The 26,447-nt window shown below is 37.3% G+C and overlaps 1 protein-coding gene across 7 annotated transcripts in view; it reads right to left on the reverse strand.

The window, feature by feature from the left end:
• FARS2 (phenylalanyl-tRNA synthetase 2, mitochondrial) overlaps positions 1 to 26,447 on the reverse strand; it is a 246,729-nt gene that overhangs the window by 185,243 nt on the left and 35,039 nt on the right. For 4 of the 7 annotated variants that reach the window (XR_011092656.1, XM_068670807.1, XM_068670801.1 and 1 more), the window contains exon 3: positions 5,479 to 6,111. Coding sequence is in view for 6 of the 7 variants with exons in the window: in XM_068670807.1 (XP_068526908.1) it covers positions 5,479 to 6,093 (615 nt within the window). In the remaining variant the exon portion in view is untranslated. Of the gene's footprint in view, positions 1 to 5,478; positions 6,112 to 24,589; positions 24,689 to 26,447 lie in introns of all 7 variants that reach the window. The other 3 variants (XM_068670803.1, XM_068670805.1, XM_068670806.1) reach the window with 2 other exon arrangements.

Here is a 26,447-nt window from a genome sequence, read left to right on the forward strand (position 1 = left end):
TTATTTTAAAAAATATTATTTATTAAAAAAAAAGGAGGAAAAAAGAAAAAAGCCATATACCATAGAAGGAGGAAAATATGTGTCCTTCAGAAGGATAAAAGGCATGTCGGCATGCTGCAGGAAGATAATACAAAAGAAATACCATTTGGATGTAATGTTTAAAAATAACAGTTTATTTTACATCCAGAATTTAGAAGCTTATTTGGGAAGCTAAATTTTGCACTAGTTTTAACTGTTTATATTAGATCCTATATACTAACATTCATGTAATAATTATGGAAAATATTTTTAAATATACAGAAAAAAAGTCCGAATAAATTTTGAGAGGTTCTTTAATAATAGCTAGAGGACATTTTTAAAAAGTTTATGGAAAAAATCAGCCTTAATAATTTCTATTTTTAGCAATGAGTTTGCTTGGAAAATAGGAATTTCTCTAATACTTGAAATCATGCAAAGCTGCAAAAAGCATCAGCTACCTGCCCATCTTCCAATTACACATTACTTCTGTCTTAAAAAAACAGCCAAACAACCATCAGGAAAACTGTACAGCCAAAGAAGCAATTAGATAAGGAGATCACAGAGGAGAACACTAAAATTCTAAAACTTCTACCCATGATTTGTTTTTCCAGCTCTTACTTCTGGAATTTTAACTTTGACAGTATGAAAAATTATAGCAAAGGTTTCAAAGGACAAAAGTTTTCACCCAGCCTTGACTACAGAATTTGTATTTGTAAAGGAGAGACACTTCTACATCTTCCTTATCCTACCTAAAATTTCAGCAGAGGACTGATTTTTTTTTTCCACTCCCAAACTGAGGTAAAATGGCAAATTCACAGAATCACCTCGGTTGGAAGAGACCTCAAGACTAGCCCAACTACTGACCTACCACTAACAAGTCCTCCACTAAACCACATCACTAAGCTCTCCATCTAAACATCTTTTAAAGACCTCCAGGGATGGTGACTCAACCACTTCCCTGGGCAGCCCATTCCAATGCCTAACAACTCTTTTGGTAAAGAAGTTCTTCTTAATATCCAACCTAAACCTCCCCTGGTGCACCCACACAACCACTAAGAATTGGCAAGAATTGTTTATTGCCCGGACATCTTGCAGGTAAGCCTGCAGGATGTCCATGGTGTTTGTTGGCTCCAGGTTAATGCTTGCAATGGAGCCTGAGCAACGAGTAGGGGGCTCGCTGGGCACTCCTGCCATGCTGCTGGTGCTCTCGGATGGCAGAGCACAAAGACATGCTCAGTAGTCCCAGCTCTGTTCTGGCCGAGGTGGATCCACTTCCATTGGTTCCTCCACCTCTTCTTGTGGACCCAGCTCCATGGGCTCCACGGTGTTTGGCAGGAGGCTAAGCCAGTCCGTGCCTGGGACTGCCCACACGGGATGCCTTCCATCCAGAATGTTCTCAGGCCAGGGTGCTGAACCAGGGGACCATCCAGTCCCATGCCTCGGTCCCATGCCACTGTTGGCTTGATTTTCATGCATGGGTCTGACAGTGCCGTCTGGTTTACGGCCATTACTGGGTCCCGCACTGTGTCCTGGACTATGGGCACGCCTCTGCTCCCTGCGGCTCTCTGTCTGATGCTCTTGCCCTCGCTCCACATCACCGTTGCTCCTATGGCAAGGCCCAGGCCCCCCTTTTGCTGGGTGTTTGAGGGGCCGGCCTGTTCCCCACATTGCTGCGGTGCCAGTGATACTGCCTGTATGTGTCTGTGGGCTGGGCGCCAGAGGTCCCTCGGGCCAGTGTCTCTTGTGCCACTGGCGCTATCCATCCACCCATGACCCCCTTCCTTCCAGTCAGGAGCGTTCCCTCTTGATGCTTCCTTCACTGGACGGCATCGCTGTCCTCGCACACCAAGAGGCCTGCCGCTCACCTCGCTCTCCTGCTCTCCTTCCTGCCACACAAGCTGGCAGTCAGAGGGCCGAGATGCTCAGCGAGTGGTGGGCCAGCTGCAGGGGGCCTGTTTTATAGGGCCCACGAGCAGTGGTGGCCACTGTGGTGACCTCAGCAAGCCTCTGATGGAGTGGCCCATGCGTGGCCAAAGGTGGCTGTGCTGGGAGCAGCCTGGAAGATGCCCTCATGTGGACAAGGAGGAGGGCTGGGGGGGCTGAGGGCCCCTTTTCTGGGGCTGGCTCCCCTGGGCCATTTGGCTTGCCAGAGAGAAAGGCTGCCCCTCGGCCACAGGGACTGTCCTGCACCTCCCATCCTGTGCCCTGAGTTTATTTTTAACACTTGTTTTTAGGTAATTTCATTCTATTCTTTATGGAAACGAACACAAGCAAGGTGCATCTTCAGCCCTAATTCCCATGTGCGCTTTGTGCTCTGAGTGAAGAATTTTTCCCTCACGTCACATCTAATCTAAATCTCCCCTACATTTGTTCAAAGCCATTATTCCTTGTTCCCTGGCTACACTCCCTGATAGAGTCCCTCTCCAGCTTTCTTCTAGATCACTTTTATGGGTAAGGTTAGGTGGCCAAAATGCAGGACCTAGCAAATTGCAGCTTTATCTACCTTGTTCCACATGTTCCATATGACAGTCTGAGCTATGTGGGATATACCAGTCTGAACTTTTAAACTGTTTGCAGAGGCCTGCTTTATCTTGACTGTTTCCAAATAAAGCCTTATCCAGACACAGAAAGCTTTAACCCAATTGCCATTATCAATAGGAAATACTGATCCCCATCTTCATACAATTAGAAAATAGTAAAGGAATATATAAAAAAGAACAGCATTTGCTTTTTTGTTCCATTGTGGGTTTTTTTTGCAACTATTTTTACATGCTAAATATTTGGTACAAATTGCTTTCTCTAGTGAGGGCCTGTATAAGATTAGTGTGAAGTATTGAAACAGCTGAACACAAGGAAACTTCTCCAAACCTCCTGAAGTTGAGAAAATAGCCTATGTGTGCTCAAGCAAACAAACAAGAAACAAAAACATACCAACACTACTGTGTTCAACAGTAAATGCGTGCCTAGGGGTAGTTCCAGGCAAGTCTGCCATCTCCAAAGGAATGTATTTAATAAAACCTAATTGCTATAAAACACAAAACATAGTTCAAAATTCAAGTTCCTAGAAAATCATTCTGGGGTTTGAGGTTTGTTGACCACCACGCCCCAACTCCAATTATTCTGCGATCACTTTCGTTGAGAAAGAGACAAGTACTAAAAAAAAAAAACAAAAAACAGTAAATTAACTATAGCATATAAAATTAAACTAATCTACAGCTTGTAGCCAAGGGCTAGCAGTTTTTTGTTTTTTGTTTTTTTTTTTCCCTTTCGCTGTATACCTTCTTATCCATTGTACTAGGAAAATTTCCTCGCCAGAGACCATGGTGTGGTTATGAAAGAAAAGTCTGAGATGAATGTAACAGGCCCTGACGTTCACACACTTCTGTTCAGTGGGTCATAACTTAAACATGGGTTTAAATAAATGAATATAAAAATATTTCTTTCATGTAGTATTATCTTCATTTAGTCATTTTTCTGCTCAGTTACTCCTAGAATTATTTAAACTTGTCAGTTATTTTGAGCAGGCAACTAGAATATAAAACACAAAATCTTCAGTGAAATTTCACAATTATATTCAATTTTTTTCTACAAGGCTCTTGTGATGATGTCTGCAAGAAGTTTTACATATTGCAAGTCTATCAGTATTCCATCTGCAACTGAAGCTGAAAGGGATGTTTTAGATCATCCACAGGTTTAGAATTTGTGCATGTTGCCCAACAAACAAAAATTTACATGCTGTGCACCATACCACTATTCTGTGTTCATCAGCTTAGAAAGTTGACAGGACTTTCACTCTCGAGAGAGACAGACACGTTTTCCAGTTTTAGTTAGCACATAGCTAACTTTAAATTCATCAGCTATTAACATTATCCAATAACAACTCAATCATTCTTGTAGGGGGTGAGGAGAGGGGGAAGAGATAAAGAAACAACCTATAATGAAATGAATCAGATTGTTATACATCCTGTATTTCTTGACAGATGATGTCAATAAACATTTCTGTAAATTTCTTCCCACTTACTAAATCCTATTATTCTTGTTATTAAATTTGCACAGAAGAAAGAAATATTCTGTCATGAAGGCCAAAATTTCTTGAGAAACATATTCTTTAACAATAATTTCAGTCCCACCTAAATTCAAAAGTCCATCCTGTAAGAGTGTAGATGTGACTATTTTATGGCAGATAAGCCTTTATGCATGGATGTCTGAACTTGTGCTCAAGCAAAAAATGTGGATGCACTTAAAGTATTAAATATGGCATTTTTATAATGTTATCCATTTTTCTCTTGCATATACCCTTCTGTATGCACATAAACAAGCCCGTGTGAAAGAATGGCAAACAAATCAATTTTGGATAAATCTGCAAACTTCCCTTTCCAGGTTACCAAAAAAGTGGTTACAAGCTGTATTTGATACCATATCACTCACAGAACATCTTCAGAAGCAGGTATTATGTTTTCAAAGTGGAAAATGAAGCGGCAGTGTGGGGTGGGAAGCACCAGTGCAGACAGCATGAACCTTTCCCACCAGTAAGAAAAGCAGTGCAGTGCAATTTCCATAGTTTTCCCTCAGGCATCCAAAGCCAGCAGGCTTCCCTGCCAAGCTCCTGTCACCCATTGGCAACTACATTAAGAACAGTCTACATCCCAGTATTATTAGAATAAGCTAGTTTTAGTTATATAAATGTGAATTTGGCAGTATTGCTACAAGCATACACAAATTATACAAATCAATTACTGTTTGGAAAACAAACTGGCTTATACATAACACTAATCCATGATACAGCAAGAATACTTAATGGCACCCAAGCATTTGCAGAACATGCAAGTTGTACCAACAAAATATATGCACTCAGAAGTCTTGGACATCTACCTAGCGCTGTTTACCTGATGTCTTCTGGACTCATGAGTTTACACTGTATGTATCGCACAGCCATAACTGACAGCTGCAACAGATCAATCCTTCAATATGGTTTTTAGGATGAAGTAAAGGATAGAACAATTCATTAAGAGATACTCATTTACAGAAGCTTAGAGCTATTAAAGGAAAAAGATGACAAAGTAAAAACTGCACTCTGGATTCTGAAACAGTTCATACCCATGAGTCTTTCAAGTACTAAGATGACAAAGTTTGTGGTAAAATGACTTCACTAGAAGGGACTTGCGATACAATGAGAATTGATCTCTACAGATGAGCTAACCATTTCCTTTCAGATACCGCTTTATTTTGCTAGCTTTCAAGGTATTCATCATTCATTTTTTCCAGACTTTTCTAGGGAATTTTACAGGTGTTTTCAAATTCCACATTTTTCACCTGTATTTGTCCATAACCAATTACTTGATCTTTATCAATGTACTGCATAACACCTGTGTGGTAACTCATTTACGTGCATGCACTTGCTAATAGCAAATAAGATCAACTTACCCCAAACCTCTTTCACCTCAACTAAGGAATTCCTACCTCATGACAGGAGAAAAGCCGAACTCCTTCCATCTGATGAAAGACCGGATAGTGGGTGTTATCAATTGTATCACGGCGGTAGACATCTCCCACAGCCAGAAAGGCATCTAGGCCGGAGTGTATCAGGTCCCACTGGTGAGCTGATGTGTGTGCTCTTAGCATGTGATCACGATTCAAGTAATAGTTATCCTCTTTCTTTCTGCTGGCATGGTTTTGTGGTATAAGTAAGCTATCAAAATTCTGCTGTACTGTAACCACTGGAGAAAGACCATCATAGACAGAAAAGAGTGGAGTCCCACGGCGTCCTGTATATTGCTTGTAAAAGTGGTCCTTCACCTGCTCCTTGATTAGCCACAAAGGGTGATGCTTTTTGTTATGCAAGTTCTTCCCCACTTTAGAAAGAATCTTCTCTGTGACATTGCTGTAGTCATCCTGGGGATAAGATTTACCAAGCAGTTCCACAGTATTTAAGCAGGTTGTGCTGGCAGCAAAATCGGAAGGTACAGACTTGGAAGAAGAAAAATGCCTCGAATGGACCGGAATTCCTCTCACTTTCGATGGTAAAGCTGTTTTAGAATACCTAGCTACTCTCATGAATTTCCAGAGCATTGCCATTGCAAACTCCCTTATAACCTGGAGGAAAAAAAAGAAAAAAGAAAAAAAATTGAAAGTTTGCATCTGCAATCTCACTGCAGAAATTGCTAGCATCCCACAGATAAGTGAAATCCAAATGTCTGTTTAATTAACATGACAAAGTTCCTGTCACAGATCGCTGTTTTGACGTTGGAGGGGGAATATCCTTGTGATCAAATTTCAGCTTGCTTGTTCACTTAACAGTCTTCTGCATAACTGTATCAGTATTAACATCACTAGACCTGGTCTCAGGCCCATTACAAATATTGCAACTCTTTGCAGCTGAGGAAGCATTATATTTAAAACATTTTTTCATCCAGTTAAAATATGAGGCAGTAACAGAACACGACATATGAGAAGCTCATAAATTTAGCAATGCCCTTCGTCAGTCAGGGACATGTTTATAATAAAATCCAGGCATTAACATATTGTTGTATTGTCTTCCAGCATTAGCAGACCCTGTGGAAGGAATTCCACACAAACCAAATGCATGTGGCGCGCACTATACCACCACTATTTTCTACTTAATGTCAAACAAAAACAGTCTAACCATTCAAACCACAGTGAGAAAAAACAATGGCCAAATTGTATATTTACATGGCCAAGGCGTATATTTACACGGAAACAGCATAATAAGTTCACAGACAAGCACTGCACAAGGCTCACAAGAAAGACTCCATGTTGACAGAAATAATGTTTTAGGGTGATCAGAAAACCCCTTTTCCAAATGCTTCCAGAATACTTAGTTTTTCTGCTTATACCACTGCACCAGAGGAAGGCTTGACAATTATCAGGAAGGTGAATGAAGTTATAAGTTTCTGCAGGACGTGTCTGTCAAAGGGCCCTCTTTACACATCCACCCTGTTTAGAAACAAACTCTGTGCTTCATACATGTACATGGACTACTTTGTAGTTCTTGAAGATAATTCCATAAACAAGGAGTTTTGAGGATCACAACACCTTCAGGCACTCTAAACACATAAGCCCATTCTGAGAATGTAAAAGCACTTGAAAAATCAAGAGTTTGGCTTTGTAAATACTGGCATAGATTCCAGTAAAATACTTAAGCATTACAAATTGCTTATTACAGAATGGGAAAACAGGCATCAGAAGTAGAGTGACTGGGGAAAGGAATGTGCTCCAAACAAGGAATTGGTCTATGTTTCTCTACCAGTAAAGAAATTCAGGGCCACAGGCTCTTGGGTGAAAGAATTTCCTGTGAAAGTGTTCTTAAAAAAAAATGTCAGAATAAAGGACATAAGTAATGAATAAACCACCACCTTCAAGGGATAGGTTTCCATCTTTACAACAGCACTACAGTATCTGGCTAACCTTCCAAAGAAACATAACAGAAATGTGCAAATATATATATATATATATATATATATATATATATATATATATATATATACACACAGGAGAATAGAATAGACAGATTTTAGAATACATGGACACCAAAAATCAGATCTTTAAAAGATAATGGATCTGTGCATACCTGGTCTCTTTTCCTCTGGCTTATGTTTGAATGTTCACTATAGATTTATTTTTTATTTTTAGTGAGATACAAACAATTGTATCTCACTAAATAAAAATAAAGACAAGTTGGGTAGTCAGAAATTAGATTTGGCAGGGCATTGTAAGGTTACTGACTATGCTGTCTAAAGGAAAAAAAGATTTATAGAAAAAGGAGAGAAAGGGTCTAAGATAAAAGAACAGCTAAAACACTCAACTATTTTTGGAACTTTTAAGAAGGACTGCTCAGTTGTTGGTTTGTTTTTTTTTTTAGAGCTTGAAGAACTATTTCATCAAATTAGATCTTGGCCAATTTTGTTAAGATTCTTCCACAGATGAATTCACACACACACACACACACACACACACACACACACACACACACACAACACAAAGCCCTCTGACATAGATTAAGTGAGGGACAGCATTAAATTTTGAAGAAAGATGCTCCATTTTCCCCAAACATACGTTCTTCTTCATGGAAACCGAGTTCTCATTTTCAAACAGCTGCTTGAAATATCCAGTTCTAGTCAGATAATTAATTCAGCTTCCCTAAGTAAATATCACCATCTGCCCATACATTTATTTTTCTAAAAAATTCAATTCAAAACTTATACATAACTGTAATATATGAAAAACTCTCGTGATTTTATCGTGAATCTCGTGATGTTTGCTGCTTTCCTAAATGCCATTCCTTTGAGAATCAGACAACCATATGAGAAATTTAACTTTCACATAAACAGTTCTGATGATGATTATAGCTTTATTGGGAAAAAAAAAAAAAGTTCTGGAAAAAAATAAAAGGGATGATTGTTTATTTTTCATTTTAAGACTCATGATTTTTAAGATAGACATCTGCTATTCAGTCTCTGATACTTTAGAAATGCTGATTTTTCAGACCATGTGATATATATAGTCTTCATAAACTTGTATGGGGGCAGGGGCAAGAACAGATGAAATGATGTCAGACTATTTATCCTAACATTATACTTGTGCTTGAAATAGTTTAATTGCCTTACTACCTGCATTACTATTCTAATCTAAAGAAAATACACTCTGAGCAGTAGTAAAAAAAAAAAAAAAAAAAAAAAAAAAGGCTAACCCAACATTAGTTAATGAGTTACTGAGTTAGCCAATGTCTGAGAAGGCAGGAAAAAGAGCGTGCTTGCACCCGTTACATCATAGAAGAAAAATTCGGATAACGATAAAAAAATTACTAGGATGGAGATCCACATTGGAAAATAAATGGTCTCTTTACCTTTCTGCTAACAATAAATAATCGATATTAAATATGTTAATTACTTATGCTTATTGTAATAAATAGACAACTATATTTTATAGACTTCTAGCGAAAGGTGTGAAAAAAGCACAATTTAAGTTTATCCTTTTCTTTCTTTGTTTCCACTGTGCTTATTATTTGGCAGTAAGACAGAACTAATTTCTGTGCAGGTTGACAAAACCTGAATTCCACAGTGAAAACTGCTAGCCAGCTCATCACCATACCCTGCTAAATGACAGCAGTTCTGTAGACAAAAACAAATACAGAAAGAGGAAATAAACATTAAACGAGCACCACTGGCATCTGCAATCCACAGACAGCAAGGTACCACCAGCAACCCAGTGGGCTGTGTGCTCTGGGCCGGCGGTGGCTCTGACTCAGGGCTGGGAGTTGAGGTGGGTTTTTGGAAGGCAGCCCCCAGAGGGGCATCTCAAAGCGCAGCAGACAGACGTGCAACTGCCAGGCCCACCATCTCCTGTCACACAGCTCCTTACCTTGCCTCTGCCACTGCCACAGTCCTGAGTGCCCAACCATTGCACCACACAGACATGACCGTGTGGTGAAGGCCATGGCCCTGCCCCTCTACCTCCATGCCAAGATGTCTCAAACAGCGGCTGCAGCTAGGATCTTTGCTGAGGCCTACACTGCATGTTGTGCTCCAAGCTTAGCGGTAGGGCAACGGCTGAACAAAGTACCAGAAAACATCATGATTTTGGAGCATGTTCAAAAGGCAGTTGGATGAGGTAAGGGATCATACTGCTGAAATGTTAGGAATGTCTTTCGTATCTAAATCCAGGCTTCCTTGTCACATGCAGCAAGGATTAGGACAGCACTGTCACTGATGCTCTGGTATTTGTCACAAGCCCCCTCCACTCCACTGAGTTTTAGGAAAGAATCATACACTCAGCAAAATACCCCTTGTGCCTGCCTCTGTAAGGAGGAAAAAAGAGGGGTAGACTAGCAGCTCACAGGGAAAAGAAAAAGGCCTGTGCACCAGAATTGTTTTATTCCATCATCTCTTCTCCAAGAAAAGTGGAAGACGGAGAACGCTCTTGCTTGAGGAAAGCATAGCCCAACAATAAACCAAACAGCCTGGTTTCAGTGCCACTTGCTAGGTATTTATATCTGTGAACACAGAGCATCCTCACACTCATTGACCACTTTGTGGTATGCCCTGTTGTGTTTTTTTGTTTGTTTGTTGTTTTTTTGTGTGTGTGTGTGTGAGCATTTTTATTTTTTTACTGTTTATGGCTGCAAAATTACAGATGGGCTACTGCATACATAAACTGAAGCACATGATGGGTTTGAAACCAAAATTCTACAAAGATGAGAGTCTGTCTCCTATCCAGGAATAGCTAATTAATGCAAGAGTCTGAAGTGCCATGGAAAATGTTAGAAAAGTTGGGCTGCCACCATTTTGTGATGTGACAGCTTTTATCTACCGTATGTGTGGGGAGGGGAGTTCAACCAACATAGCATATGTTAAGACAAAAATTATAAACATATGCTAGGCTGCTAAAATTGGACATTTACCAGTCTGCTTAGCAATTTAGCTAAGCATTGAATTTTAGTTTTGAAAACTATGTAGGCATACAGCAGCAAATATAATTGTATTGCCATGGCCATATCTACATTGCATGGGATATAACAGAAATTATTTCCTATGCAATACCAGTAATAAGCTTGGATTTTTTTTCAAACACATTTTTAAAAACACAGATACGTTGTTGCACACCAGAACAAACTTTCCCTCATATCAAGTATGCTGAATTTATATATTATATACAAAAACCTCTGAAATAGCCTTGAAGACAATTCTGAATGAATCCATTTAGAACCTAACCTTCCAAGTGCAGAATATTTTCAGATGTCACTGATGATAACTAAACATACAATGAAACAAAGTATTGCGTACACTACAAAGTACCAGGCAAGAGGCAAGCTAACATAGCCTTACGATATTTGGCTCTCAATTTTTTCACTTATTTAGAGTTCATATAGCTAATAATCCATTCACAAGTTCCAAGGAAGATACAGAATATCTAATTTTTTGTTATTTTTCTTAACCAAAACAAAAACATGTTATAGGCTGGCTTGCTGCCTGCTCGCTAACAGTTATGCCTTAATCATGATGATGCCTCCAGCAACATTATGACATTTGCAATATTGGGAGAAAGTTAAAAAAAAAATCTGAGATAAGACATGACCATGTTTTCTTCTCAATGTTACATGTAAGACCTTCTTAAATATGAAATAAAAGGTATTAACAACCACCTACCTTTTTTGCTGATCCAGAAGATGCCTATTTTCTCAACAAATGCCACTATTTTGTGGCCTGTCTTACATGCGTGAGCACCTGAAGACAAGCACAGAAGGCCTGAGGCATACCTTCAACCACCTTCACTATTCCTTAAGACTGCAGGACAGTCTAAAATAGGCACAGTTAGGTGGCATATCTTTAGGTAGCATATCTTTGGAGAAGGAAACACACTTCTGCAAGGACCACTAGGAAAGCACCAGTTTTGAAGTGTTTCTTCATCATCTTGAGTACACATGACACTGCAACAAATTTCAGTTTCCTCTTCTGCCCACCAAAGGTTGCTGCAAACCCTACAGCTTCCCCAACATATGGTATCACCCAGCTGAACCTGACTGGCCAGGCTTATCCATAAGCTTCCCACCTATAAGAAGAATAATACTTCCAGAGAGATTATTCTAAACAGGTAGCACGTGTTTCAAAACATTTGTGAACTCTAGCTGTGCTGCCTAGCTGGAACAAAACTTTCAAGGACTGACATACAAGGTTTCCAGACATCCTGTAGTGAATTAAATTTAAGCAGGCAGAAGTAGAATACCCATACACTGGAATTAGTGATCAGCAAGCTAATCAGTCACATCGAATTGCTGAATTATTCAGAGAGCATATAATTTTTTTTAAAAGAGAAAAGTACTCAGCACAATTAGCATTGAAAGATCCAAGGCAAATAAATTGAGACTTCTGGTTCTAATAGATGGAAAGACACCAAATTTTAAAATGTGAAATTTAGAACTTTAAAGTGAACAGTCCAACCACGTTATTTTTGTTATGATAGGCCAGAAGAAAAAATAACTATTGACACAAAATAATGGTTTGATACATATATATATATGTGAAAACAGATTAAAATAAGGAAAGTCAGTCCTCCCTCCTCAGAAACAGTATATAATCTTCTTTTATTTATACCTTCACTATTTTTTGATTGTTTTTCACAGACTAAAACAGTGTTTGTTCGTTACTGAGGAAATGCCAGTTAAGCCCTTTGGTATAAAATTTCCGTCAGGTGCTAGGACTAAGGTGCACAAAAACCTACTGAAAATTAAACAGCCTTGATCTGACCTCCTATACTTGTGCTCTTCCTTTCCTACACAGTTAGGCAAAAAGGTTAATAGTCAATTTGATACTTTAAGGGAAAGTCCTCATGTAAGAAGGATGCAATAATAAGTATTACATTACACTGTAATTACACTATATATTAATTACATTACACTATAATTATTAAGGATGTACAAAGGATATGTGTATTTTCAATGCATTACAAGTTAGATTGCCAAAAAGCGATACAGCAATCATTCTTAACTATTTTCAAATTAGTCTGCTTTTAAATACACACACTGAAGGAAGCAATCTGAAAAAACACTACCTTTGTCTGGGAATACTCTCTTTCCAGCACCCTGAAAATGTTGCCAGCTAGCTCTCTTCATTAGACAACATATTTTATATAACTGTCAGACAATTAAGTACCCATAAGATCCTCACTGCAGGCAAGATTACCTCTATCTCTTCTGCCCTTTTTTTCCTTCAACAAGTGCGACTTGACTATCTTTATTTTTCTATACATGTATATGTTCTGAAGAATTTTACTCCTGTAGAGTATTATATGAGTAAAAAGTAATTTAGTTAGAAATGAGATATTAGCATTACTTCTATACAATGGTTCATTTTCTTGGTTCTCACTGATTATCTACACCATTTGGACATTCAGGATCATAAAGACCTCATCCTGCCTCAACAGGAAAACAGGAAGAGGGAATAATATATATATATTTTAAGTCAGTTATTAAATACCAAGAATGGGACATGCACAGCTTGGTAACAGCACAAAGGACAGCAGAGGAGGAATAAGTAATTCATTTTAAGCATTAACGATTCCATCACAGTAATGCAAAGCATCGGACTAGAAAACAGCAACTCCATAGCATGGGAGGTGATAAAAGTAATGCACATGCCACTCCTAAAGCAGCAGAACCTCCTAAACTTCTTTGCCGCTTTGCACTTACAGTAAGTCACCTATATGAGCATTGCCGTACATCACTAATATCTATGGGATGAAGACGCACATTGCCATATTCTGCAGAAAAGCATAAAGCTATAGATATGTGCTTTATCTTTATAATTTAAGGTAAAATTATTCAACCACAGCAACCAGAATTGCTGGATCCTCCTGATGCCAGCTGGAAAGCAGCAGTCCCTGCTCCAGAGAAGTGCTGCACTGTCCTGGCAGTAGAAGCTCAGCTCTCTAGAAACACCAGTGGTAGGCAAAGTAGATATCCTTCAGCTCAAGAGGCATTGTTCACTGATCAAATAATGAATGCCAGCCTTCTTCAGGGAAAAGGCAGAAAGAAATACGGCAATGTTTATGTATCAGATTCAACACACAGGCTACCCAATGGGCTACTTTTAACTAAATAAATATGTTTCAGACACTTCATATGGCACAGTGAAAAAAGGAAACCTAAGAAATGAACCCAACCTATCCAATACTAAGAAACCAAATGACTTAGATGTGTCATGTCAGAGAAGCAGGCTGAGCATGAAACACTCAGTTGTTCCACAAACTAAATCTTCAGCTTTATCTGCTATCTCTCAGTATTACTCTTATTCCCTCCTTCTCCTTTTGTTTTTGAGAAAAATTGGAAAAATCCATGACTCGCCATAGATCTCCAGATGTCCAGCACAGTAATTATCCTTGACATCCATGCTATAGTTTAACAGAATGAATAATTAAAATATTAAATAATAAATATAATGAATATTTTAAAATGGAGTTATTTCTGGGTTTCAGTATGCATGTAATCAGCTTCTAAATCAAACTAGCCTTTCCTGCACCATGTTTCATCCCTAAATGGTGGGAGAGAGCGAGGGGGAGTTCTTTTCTGACATATCAGCTTTCTGTCTTACCAAGCTCTAAATAGATCAATTTCACATATTTGCTGTCATCCTGAGCAAAAATATCAAAGTATCACCAGAGATCCATATCTCAGCCCTAGCTATGATGTGAACTTGATCTCAGCTCAAACTCCAACTCAGCAGCAGTATTGCTCCTTGGTCTATTTAAGAAATAATGAAGCTCTGTGAACCGACAAAGCATTTACCAGAACTATGTATATTTCAACAGCCAATCAAAAGAGAAAGATAGAGACAAATTTCTCAATGGATTTTACTTCAGAATCAATAAGTCTCACAGATTTCAGTATAGATAGAGAAGAGAAAATGTAAACGTTTGCAGCAGAGATTCCACAGCAGTGCAATACCTCCCAGTTAGTAAATGTATGATCACACGTGTACAAAGAAGTCACCACTAGTTTGAACTCTACAACTGTACCATCTTCATTTATCTGTCACGGTTTCTGACAAAGCATTTCAGAAGAAGATTAGAAGGCTCCTAAGGAAGGAACTGCATTTCCCTGCCTGGGGCGTACCACTTATCTGAGGTTGGTAGGAACAGTGCTGAAATATTAATAAGTAAGCCATTTGTCAGGAAAATTATGCAAGAAAGATTGGCAACAACACAGACAGACAAGCATTCAGATTTCAAGCTAGGGCAGTAAAATCTAAATGGTCAAAAGGAATTTTTTTTTTTTTTTTTAAAAAAAAAAAAAAAAAAAAAAAAACACTTTCACCCTCACTCACAAGCTTTGGAAGAAAACAGTAAATGGATGAATGTGAGAATTTAAAGATAAGAATTCATCAGGCTCAGAACTATTAATAGCAAGTACTGATTTCTAAGAAGGACCATGACCCACTCTAGGATCTAGAATCCAAGTTTTCAAGTCTCAATTTCCCCAAGAAAATCTAGTGATGTTTTCTGCAAATAAAGTAACTTACCATGTAGCATGTGAGGTAAAAGATGCTGTCATGACCTAAGCTGCTCAAATATAGAAAATGCACATGAACAAGTGCAAAACATATAATTCCACAAGTGAAGAGAAATAAAAATAAAATAAAAATAAAAATATAAACCACTGAGGTTTTCTTACAAATTATAATGAAGTAATACAGAAGAAAAATTGTACCCACTATGTCAAATCAGATGTTAAAATCTATACCCCCAGAAAAGACCTAAGAAGTAAATCGTCTCCAGCAGTTTCCAAATGCTATTTCTCCATGAGGGAAACTTGCAAAAAAAAAATAAAATAAAGAAAAGACTCAGTCAGACTCAATGATCCTACTATTTGTTCCCACATTGTGTACTTACTCACAAATGTTGACATAATTTTACATGTGTATATTTAGGGCCAGGTATATATCAATTTTATACAGTTCTTTTTATATTATAAATATGAAGGTTTAATTTCAAAGAGTATTTGTTAATTTTTAGTGTAAGCAAATTTGAAGAGCAAAGAGGCATCATATCAAAAAATAATATAAAACTTTTATTAAAGAAGAAGGTGGTCCTATTGGCAAATAAATTATTCATGTATGTTTGATTGACCAAAATAGCCATATTCAGCTTACATTGATCAGTTTACTAGATTTTAAACATGTTCAGTAATGTTACCCATAGGTTTTATCACCATTGTCACCAGTTGGATGTACTTACACACATATGAAACAGTGTTGTTCAACAGCATTTAGACTTTCATTACGAAGCACTCTACTCTTACACAGAGTATCTCCACACAGGATCACAAAATGCTTTTCAACCTTTAGCCAATTAAGCCCTACTAGATTCTCATGGGAAAAATACTGTATTATTTATGCCTATTAGTGCTGCAGCTCTCAATTCAAAAGCACTGTAATTCAACATGTTGCTTTTCACTTATTTTTCCTTTCCAAATGGTTTTAATTATATTGTTATTTTTCTCCACGTTCAGAATTTTTTTGTTTGCAGTATTATTCTATCAACAATTTGACAAGTACAGCGGCTGCTGTGAATAAAATCAAAATGATTTTAAAGCAGTTTGCCAAAATTGCCTGTAAGAAATCATGCCGAACAGTTCAGAAATACTGTTGAAACTACCCCCTCTCCAAACATGCAAGTTTTGGGGGCTCAAACGTAAATTCCTTGAGAAGGAAATTCAGTCACTGTTCTGTATTTTGTCTTGAAAACTTCATTGGTCCTAATGTTACCGTAATAATAAATATATAATTGTATATATATGTATTGTGTGTATATATATATATATATATATTTATATATATATACACACATGTATAGTATATATATGTAATTATAACTACTGAAGGGCTGATGATGTGCAGGTTTTCCTCTCCTCCAGCCCCCAAGCCATGCTTCTTCATGCTCACCACAGCAGTCTTACCATATCCGATCCTTGGGTGCACACCCTTCCCTTCATCCTCCTAAGACAGTATGATATATTCAAAGCAACTGAATCTCGGCTAATGACATGAATCTACAGTTTTTAAAAATAGTTTAACTCAGCTTTACTTTTCCAACTGTGAGAACTGACAGAATCACCTGAGATTCCAATGAGCACCACACATGCCAAGATTCAAGGCAGGAAATTAAGTTAAGAAACTTTAAGTCATCTTTACCAGTGAAAACCTAACTAAAAGCAACAGGTCATCAGCCTTAGGACTTGGTTTTGTTGGGGCCAAGGAATTCAGGTCCTGACCTGGCACAGCAGTTTGTATTTGCTGAAGTATTTTTCAGAACTGAGGCTCAAGTGTTCAGCAGAGCTCACACAAAGTCCACAAAGCAAACCTAACCAATGCATTTGCTCTGACTCAAAAGGTGGTAGCACCTCCTGAAGCCAGGAAGGGTATGTAAGAAAGGTTAAGATTACAGCATCTAGAAAGGAGAATTTCGGTGCATGGTGCAGCCAGCCCAGACAATTGGAAAGAAAAGTGAGATCACCAGTGAGAGATATCGCGTATTAGTTCTAAATAAATTCTAAATTATAATTTTTCCTATTACCAAAGGGCAGAGTAAAAGCAAATCCACACCAGGATTTAAAAGTACTACGGGATGCTATAAAACTAACCTGTAATTGAATGGGAAGGCTCAATATGCAGGTCTCTGAATGTGCAAGAAGGTAGGAAAAGGTGATTTGCTGAGGTTAGTCAACTACACGGGATATGAGAAGACCAAAGAAAGGTAAATCATGAGGTAGACAGACTAGCAAGAATCCCTCTCCCTTAAATATATATATATATATAAAATAAAAAAGGACTATTGCTATAATTAACTGCTATGAAACGTGAATAAGGGCAATCAGGTCTCACTGAACAAAAGAAAATATAATCAGTATCTCCAGAGGATCAAACTGGGTCAGCCACAGATTTATAATGTGTACTAGCACATTTTTTCAGTATCAAAAAAATACAGTAATTGAAAATCATTTCCATTAAAATATTTTTGGTGTATCTTCAAGAAAACATCCTACAATGTGGGTCGCAGAGAGTAGAGCCTTACTCTGCATGACAATTTAAATAACAATAGTCCTAACAGTGATAACAGGACTCTGCTCTGTTCTTACCTCATACCATAGTGGAGTCCAAATATTTATAAGATTGTGTTTTGGGGTCTCAGCTAAGCCAGATTGTAGACATTGTACACTGCTTTTCTAAAAAAATTACTTACTTGAAGCTAAAAGCATTACTTTAGTGAATAGTTTAAGAAATGGAGAGCTGGAAATCATTCCCTAAATGACCAGATCCTTTATTATTCAAGCTAAATTACTTGGCATTGGGTTTTTTGTTTGTTTTGTTGGTTGGTTTTTATCTATTTATTGATAACAACAACCATTTTCTGTCACCTTGCCATAAAAAGCTGCATGCCCATTTGCTGCCTTTGACATTTATTTAGGCATGGTAAAACAATTGAACTTTAGTCGGAAATATTCCCATAAAATCCATCATGTAACTAAGGCAAGGATGAAAACACTCACAATTAAATTTTTTGAATTCTTAAAGTTAAAGTTACTATCCTGGACTTTAATGGCATCTTATTTTCTGCCATTCCAATAAACACATTGGCACCTGGACTGAAAACTCTCCTTTTCCAATTCTTCTTTCTGTCATCTGCTGGGAGGCAAAGTAGAATAATTGGATTGCAGTTGCTGATTGCTTTCATTGTTTTGTTCATTCCTTGACACCACAGAGGGAAGTTTTGCTAAATAAGGATCAATAGACTGAATAGGAACGTTTAAATTTTCTTTAACAAAGCTGAAGAGAAACAGTATGAAAATGAAAAAATGGCCCTTTTCGAGGCAAGTTATTTGAATAAAATATTGGGTGAGTTTACCGCATAGCAATGTTTACCAACAAAACGTGAAGAACAGAATTCAAGCAGAATGAAACTGAAGTCTGTCTATTCAATTTTCATTTACTTCTTACTACAGAGCTACCAGAAACACAGCTCAAAGGAAAAGAAAGCAATCAAGGGATGATGTTAACATTTCAACATCCGTAAAAGAAGAGCTATATCCAATGATATGGCCTTCAATCACAGCATTGAAAATCACATATAAAATACAACATTACAATCAGCTCTTCTGCTCATAATTACATGAAAAGATCACGTATCATACAGTCAGACAGAAATAATACAAAACAATAAAAAAAGAACAACCTCTTGCTTCCAGGCAGATGCTATTTAATTACAGAAGCAGGGGAAAGGTGGCTTCCTGCATTATTACTAGTGCAGACCTGTTGTGGGCATTCAGTTTTCTTTAGCACTACGTGAATTTAGAATAAATAAATAATAATAATAATAATATAAAGCACTCAATAAGACTTTTTTGGTAGAAGGAAAAAGGTTATTTTTTTCCCTTTATGTCTTAAAGCCAGCTTCTTCCCACAACCAATAAACAAACTAGGGAAAGCTCTTTACTGTTTCTTCTCTTTTATACTTTCAAACCACTTCTCTGCTCTAATATTTGATACTAAGTAGAATGAATAAAACAAAATGTTTCACCAGTCAGAAAAAAAATCTAAAATTCAATTGTCTTTTCACCTTTTTTGTTGCACTTTTGCTAAGTTTGCTGTAAATTGAGAAATAAACAATAAAAGAATATCTCCAGATAGACCTGAAAATGATGAATACTCTCACTAAAGGCTGAAATTCACCACTTTGCAGAAGGGTAGCACCTAACTCATCCCCATGTAAGCTTTACAGATTACTATAAAATCACGTGTAGCACTTGAATCCTACACTAGACATACTTCACATGGCAGGAATTTGCGGTTTAAGGCCTGAACTCAAACCTATCTATTGAGAACTTTAGAATGTGGCCCTCTGACATACCAGGTACACACAGAAGTATTTTGTGTAAGTAACATGACACGCCTGTATGATTGTCCTGCATTCAACTGTTCATGTAATTACCATGTTAATCTTCATACTAAAGATATCCGCATTTTACTCAGTTTAAGTTCCACCAGCATCAAATTCAGTGCAGTTAGTGCATCTGTTATCCTAACTTCTGTAATCTCTCTCACAAGTCCCAAGCCTGTTATTAGCAACCTGTGGGCAATTAGCATAATTATTAGCAGACTTGGACTCATACTTATCATTGTTTGTTTGCCTGTGGAATAGAAACAAGACAACACCAGTAAAATACTGACCATAAGAATATTGATGACTTTACATCTCATTATAGTCATGCTGCTGTAGTTGACCCTTTCCACCAAAAAAAAAAAAACAACACTGAATTATATGTAGTTTTCAGTATGCCACAATGCTTTCATAACATAAGATTGAACTCACGACTATTTCTTTCTATAGATAAAAATACTGAATACATTTTAAAGGTGTATTTTGTAAAGGCACACAGTATTACACCACAGGAAAGGGGGAATGTAAGGTCTACACAGAAAAGACTCTCCCACAACTCAGCTTTCACATCTGTCTCTTCTCCAGCAACTGCAACCTGCACTCTTACAAGTACCTGCTAATAGCAGAAATCCAAGCTGAGAAAGTATCACCTTGACTATCAAAGTTATTAAAAATGCCACAGAAAACCCAGATACGGCCATCCGACCACCATGGAGTTACTAAGGTGCACATTATCTCTTCTTTTTGTGCTATGAAATCATTTATAAACAGTAAAGTCCCACTTTGCACAAAGGAGTAACTAGTCCCATTTCTTCTACTTCATCAGATCTCATTAAAAATTTCAAATTTTATTCTACCCCATGGAGAATATGGTGAATACACAGGCCAGTGAACTCAGGAGGCTCACAATTCCCCTTTTATGCTTTCCAGCTTGTATTACGAAAGACACACAACTCCCTCACACATTCTTTGTTATGAGCAGGTATGCCTGTTTCATGCCAGATAACTACAGAATGGAGGCAAACCTTGTTGATTTAAGGACCACCCAAAATCGTTAAGAGCTCACTATCAAAAGTGAAAAGATGTACTGCGTGGCTTTTTGCAAGAACCTGAACGTGGTCTAGTTTCAGGCAGTATTTTCATTAGCAACCTACATAACCGAACAGAGAAGATGCTTAACTTTGCAAATCATCAAGAGCTGACACTGCAGCTATTCTGAACAACAGACCGGAATTCAAAATCGTCCCAACAAACTAGAGAAGTTGTCAGAAAAATAACAGAACAATTCAGTAGGGCCAAGTGCAAGTTTCTGCACTTCAGCAGATAATCAGCTGCATACCTCAGGCACAGCAAATAAGTGGCTAGATGACAGGTACTTCAGAAGAGGGTAAGGGGTATAATAGACCACAAGCTGAAAAAAAGTTAAATGCATGTATTAAGAGGGAGGGAAAAAAAAAAAAAAAAAAAAGGAATATAAAACAGGAGCATACACTTTGTAACACAGAAAGCATTCCTGTCCTTCTGTTGAGCAATGGTAAGGAATACAGAAACGAATTTTTGGCTCAATATTTATTAAAGAAAAAATACATGTGAAGCAACTAAAAAAAACACATGAAGACAGTAGCAGAAATTATCAAGTCTCTAAAAGGATGAACTATGTAGAAAGAATGAAAGTACTGAGACTATTTGGATTGAAGAAGAAACTGAGGCAATTTCATCATAATTGAATCAGAAGGAAAGTTGTACACTGTGTGCTGGCTAGAAAAAGCAGCAATGTACCTAAAACGAAGTCAGAAAAAACAGTATAAGTTACTAGGAAAAGACTTTCTACAAATGGAGTGAACTGTGTTAAGAGAGGGTTTGTGCAGACCCCACTTTTGTTTTATTATTTCATACGTATTTCTAGACATCTGTGCTAAGATACAGGTATAAAATCTGGGGGCCAAAGAATAGAATAGACAGTATCTTAGGTATTTTCAGTCTTGTTTTGGTTTGTTATTTTGTAATTTCTACGTTGTGTTTTTTTTTTTTTTTCTTAATGAAAGACATAATAGCGTGTCATCCCTTAGAGGTTTAGCCAAATCTTTCTTTCAGTAGCAATTTTAATGGTGTTTATGGCTTTATGCCAGTTAAATTGCTTAGCAGGTGATGTATCTGCTTGTAGTCACTGTCATATTTTATCTATCTCAGCATTTATTTACTAAATGCTTTAACATTCTAGAGTATGGCAGGTGTTATATAAAACACAGCATTATTTTCCACATTTTATTCCACTCACTGGTACTCCTGCTCGCAGATTAACTGGCAAGAGTACAAATAACCACACCAATTAAAAAGTTTGACTGTCACAGCTAGCTGTGTACTACCAGTAAACAAAACACAACACAACAATGTTCCCTTCCTATTACAACAAAATCTATTAGCAGTTTTTTTATACAAAAGGAAATAGAGCTGTAGACAAGCTGTAGTGGTCACTCAAATAAACACTGCTTGATAATTGGGTGCCGCAACAATGATATTTGATTTACTAAAGATGCATTACGGTTGCATTTCCATCAGTCCCCTGACCTTGTTCCATGGTGCACAACAGGCAGAAAAATCCATTTGTATTAGGCGTTTCCATTCATAACCTCACCCCATGTGTTAAGAATTTTAGGCTGTCTACATAGAAATTTCCTCTGAAATAAATGGAGAGACACTCAAGATGTCAGTGAGAAACACACAGGGCTAACAAAATACTATTTTTACTCCACTTCTCAAACTGCAGTTGGACACGCTGAAAATATCTTTTTTTTTTTTTTAATCTCTCATACAGAAGTCATCATTTCCTTTGCTCGTGTTCTTGAGGAACTTCTACTGCTTTCTCTTTAATCTCTTTTTGGAGAATAAGGGGACTTAAATTCAATACAATATTAAAGATTGAACATTTTAATGGATAACACTGAAACAAACAATGACCTCGCTGTTGTCTCTGTCTTATGTGCCAGTGTTTTTCCATTCTTTACTGACATTTTATCTTGGCTTGACTCTTGACTACAGCAAGATTAAACACTAAGCACAATGTGAATCTGTAAGATGTCTGCAACTTTATTGCTTGAAGAAATTGAAAATAAAATATTTCCCCTTTCTTAAAGCAACAAGTTTTATTCTGTTTTGTTACTCTAACACCCTAAGCACGTTCAAACAGATGTGCAAGAAGGAATCCGAAGTTACATTCATTGGGCTTTCACTTCTGTCCATTGCTATAAAGTATGAACAGTGGCTCCTAACTAGTGACTTCTGATATGCACACCCCAGTGATTCACATTCTTCTGTCACTGTTGTTTTATTTCATGGTAAAAAAAAGGCTAATAAAAGTGAGCACTGGCAAAAGCAGAGCCAAAAAAAAAAAAAAGTAATTGCCTTTCTGTGTCCTGTGTTTCTTAGCAAAAATATATATTATTTTTTTCATATTCTAAGATCTGTCACTGGAGTAACAGCTGCCTTTTGTTGCAAAATGTTCATAACCAAGGAAAAGTCATGCAAGATATCAGATACACAGCATGTGCCAATGTTCTTAACATTTTCATGTGTTTCCAAGATATACAAAGAAAGTCATCTGAAGGAAAACTTTAAACAGGACAACTGAAAAAAATAAAAATTCAATTCTGAAATTGGAACTCTTCTTACTGCACTACAGAGTGCTCCCAGTGAAGAGGAATTTTCAGGGTGCACTGAAAATTGAAGTCACAGAATCTTACTTATTATGAGTAAAAGTATTAATTTAGTTACTCAGCAACAAGAGTGGGAAGGATCAAGGCAACATAAAAAAATAGAATAACATATTTGTTTCTCTGAAAAAGGCTGTTTCAAATAGACTCATTATGTCACAAAAAAAAAGGTGGAGGGTAGTAACATTTAGAGCCTGAAGTAGTCAGTCAGCAAACAGCAGTCAACAGAGGGTGTTTTAGAGCATTGCACTCTTCAGTGATTATAGAAAGAACACACCAGTAGGATAACTAAGCTTAGATTTGAAAATAAACAGACAGGTCCTCTTACAAAGCAGCTTAAAATCATATATTTTTTCAAAGAACAAACAAAATACAGCAGAAATTTTAAAACACCCATCATGCAAAATATCTCCTGATTACATAAAGCATTCCATGAGAAAGAAAGCTCCAAGACAGACCTGATGAAGAAATACATAGCTGTTCGCAAACCCCTTCCCTGAATGAAGCCAGGTCAGTGGAAGCCAGAACGTAAGCAAAACCCTACCAAAACCTTTTCCATTATGCCCTCCAATATGTTTTTCCTCTTCTCTTCGTAGACTTCCCATTGATCTTTCCATTGGAAATATAAATATCAGACAAAGGGGATCCAACGCAAACCCTTCTAGAATGGAAGACTCTCTCTCCTTCCCTCTATCAGTTCTGTTAAGTAGACTATTTTATTTTAAAATTGCGTACAACAGGATACAAAAGGAGTCACTTGGCAAGCAGACTGCTTCTTGGCTGCTAAAGAAAATTCCCCAGGCCATATTCTTGTTTCTTACAGCATGTCATCCTTTTTAGATTCTAATGTATCTATCTACGTCAGGCAGGTTTCCAATATACTCAAGAAAGTACAATAAAAAAGCATATACATAAAGAAAAATCTCATTCTTCTCCAAAAATCTTCCATTTGAAACCATTGTTACCAGTGGCAAGTCTCCTCAAGCCAGAACAAACTCATCCTGTGTTGTTCTGCTTCTAGTAAACGTAAGGTGTGTGCACAAGACTCCTAGGCGGATGTTTTTTCAGTAGTCCAGAATACAAACTCTGGATTTAATGCTTTTTGGGTATACAGCCTTCACTTGGGATGGAAAAAAAAAAGTGGAAACTACAAAACACTGCTAGCCAATTTTACATATTTACAACCTTGTGTCACCCAGTCCCACAAGACAGCCCACCAGAAGAGTCTGCGGACACTCTCTGTAGGAAACCTGGGTACAATTCCCTGGGAAGGAAAAGAAGGGGCATCTTGCACAGCATGCTAATCACAGGCTTAGCACAACAGAAGCATACTGTCCCCAGGGATCTGACAGCTGGAACTGCCCACCTAACGTAATAAGGGAAAAATCACATCTGCACTTCTTCCTACCCTTTCTGACCTAATGGCAGTTCTGTAGTCCTGAGGTGCAGTTCATCAGGCCACACTTGTGCGTCTGCCTCACAGCAAAGTGGTTACTCACAGGTATGCAACTTCTAGTCTGACAAAAAGAAATAATGAACAAGAATTAGGCAATATTTAGGTTGGAAGAATATGTTTTATACCATGTTTAACCCTCAGAGTAACTCCAATATTAGTTTTATTAATTTATTCTTAAAACCTTATTAATGATCAATTGGCTTGGATTACATATTTTGGGTAATTTAAGAAACCCACTTTAAAGCTGCAAGGCAGAGAAAATACAAGAACTGATAACACTCTAGATGTTTTTTAATTCATTTTCTATCCAAATACAGATCTGAAGTGAATATGTGAATTTTCCATCACGTGAGACCACTAGCATTCCATGTTTTGTATCACATGAGTTTCTGAAAGTCCTATTCATCCATCTTTCTAGAACATCTTTATATTACAGAGTATTTAGGCTATGACTCTTGGAAACCAATTAAACCTATCATATTTCAAAATCCTTTTAAATGTTTAAATTACTTCAAATGAACTGCATCCCTCACAGGTATAAATTAATCATCTTACGTAAATAGCCTGCCCAGCCAGCCACTCCCAATTTTCATGCTTTTACACAGAAATTATGCCTTTTCTCTGGAAACTATTCTGACTTTTGAAGAAGGACAGGCAATGTTACCTTATAAATCATGAACCTGTTTTACAAACCTATCGCATAACTCTACAAATCATTACATATTTTTAATATGGGAAATATTTGTTTTCATTTGCTACTGAGCATGTTTTTATTTCCTATAGTTTTCAGGTACTAAATCTTAGGAGCACTTTGTTTAGGTACTGAATTTTACTGCATGTACTTCTTACAGGCTTCTTGAAAGTGTACTAAAATACCTCCCTTTCTGGACTGCACACAGCAATGGAACAACTAAAGCCTAGATTTACAGATAATGGAAATGAAAGTTATCTACAATAAAAATGTAAAGCCCTCTAAACAGTTAGTAAACAAACTTCTTTTCTGTAAAACATTTTTGGTGTAGTGTATATCATCATAGTGAGTGTATAGCATAAAAATCTTACTGACATCATTTTAAGATTACCAGTTGTGACTCACAAGCAACACCAGTTACATTCATACACACTAGCACAAAAAAAATAAAATAAAAAATAAACTTTTTTTTATACCTTACAACATAAGCCATCACTGACTTAAATTTCAAATATCTGAATTTGATTGATGCTACAATTAAAAAGAGCATAGACATGTGGGGATATTTTCATTAAAGATGTTAAACTGCATTGCCCCATATATGTAACACTTAGGGCATTTGCTCACAGGTCACGTGGGATCTTAACTCTCCTTGAATTTCCATTTGTTAATCAACCAATTCCTTCCTTCCCTGCCAAGTCTTTCTTGGCATCAGCTGAGAGTCTGCTTGATTTTTCACTCTCTCTGTTAAAATCATAAACTAAACTCTGCTCAGCATTTCATTGCAGAAGGCCCTTCTCTGGGCTTGCAGAGGGTACCAACATAAAGTTGAATAAAGCTAATTTTGCACCTGAGAAAAAATTAGGCTTCAGTGGTACATTTTTCAAACTTACTGAAACCCCCAAAACCATAAGATCTGCCCAAAGTTATCTCACAGTCTTCTAATAGCCTTTTAATTATGGGACTTTTGACTAGACTCTCATGCATGATTCCATGCATGGAATTTGAGCATAAGCACAAACTTGAAGCCATCCAAGTGCTATCTGAACCTCCACGCTTCTTTGAATCCTTTTTTATGGGGCAGTAAGCATGTGCATAGCCCAGTGAAAATTAAGTCATTCACATGCTC

The sequence above is a fragment of the Anas acuta genome, chromosome 2 (assembly GCF_963932015.1).
Source record: "Anas acuta chromosome 2, bAnaAcu1.1, whole genome shotgun sequence".
NCBI classification, from domain to species: Eukaryota; Metazoa; Chordata; class Aves; order Anseriformes; family Anatidae; genus Anas; species Anas acuta.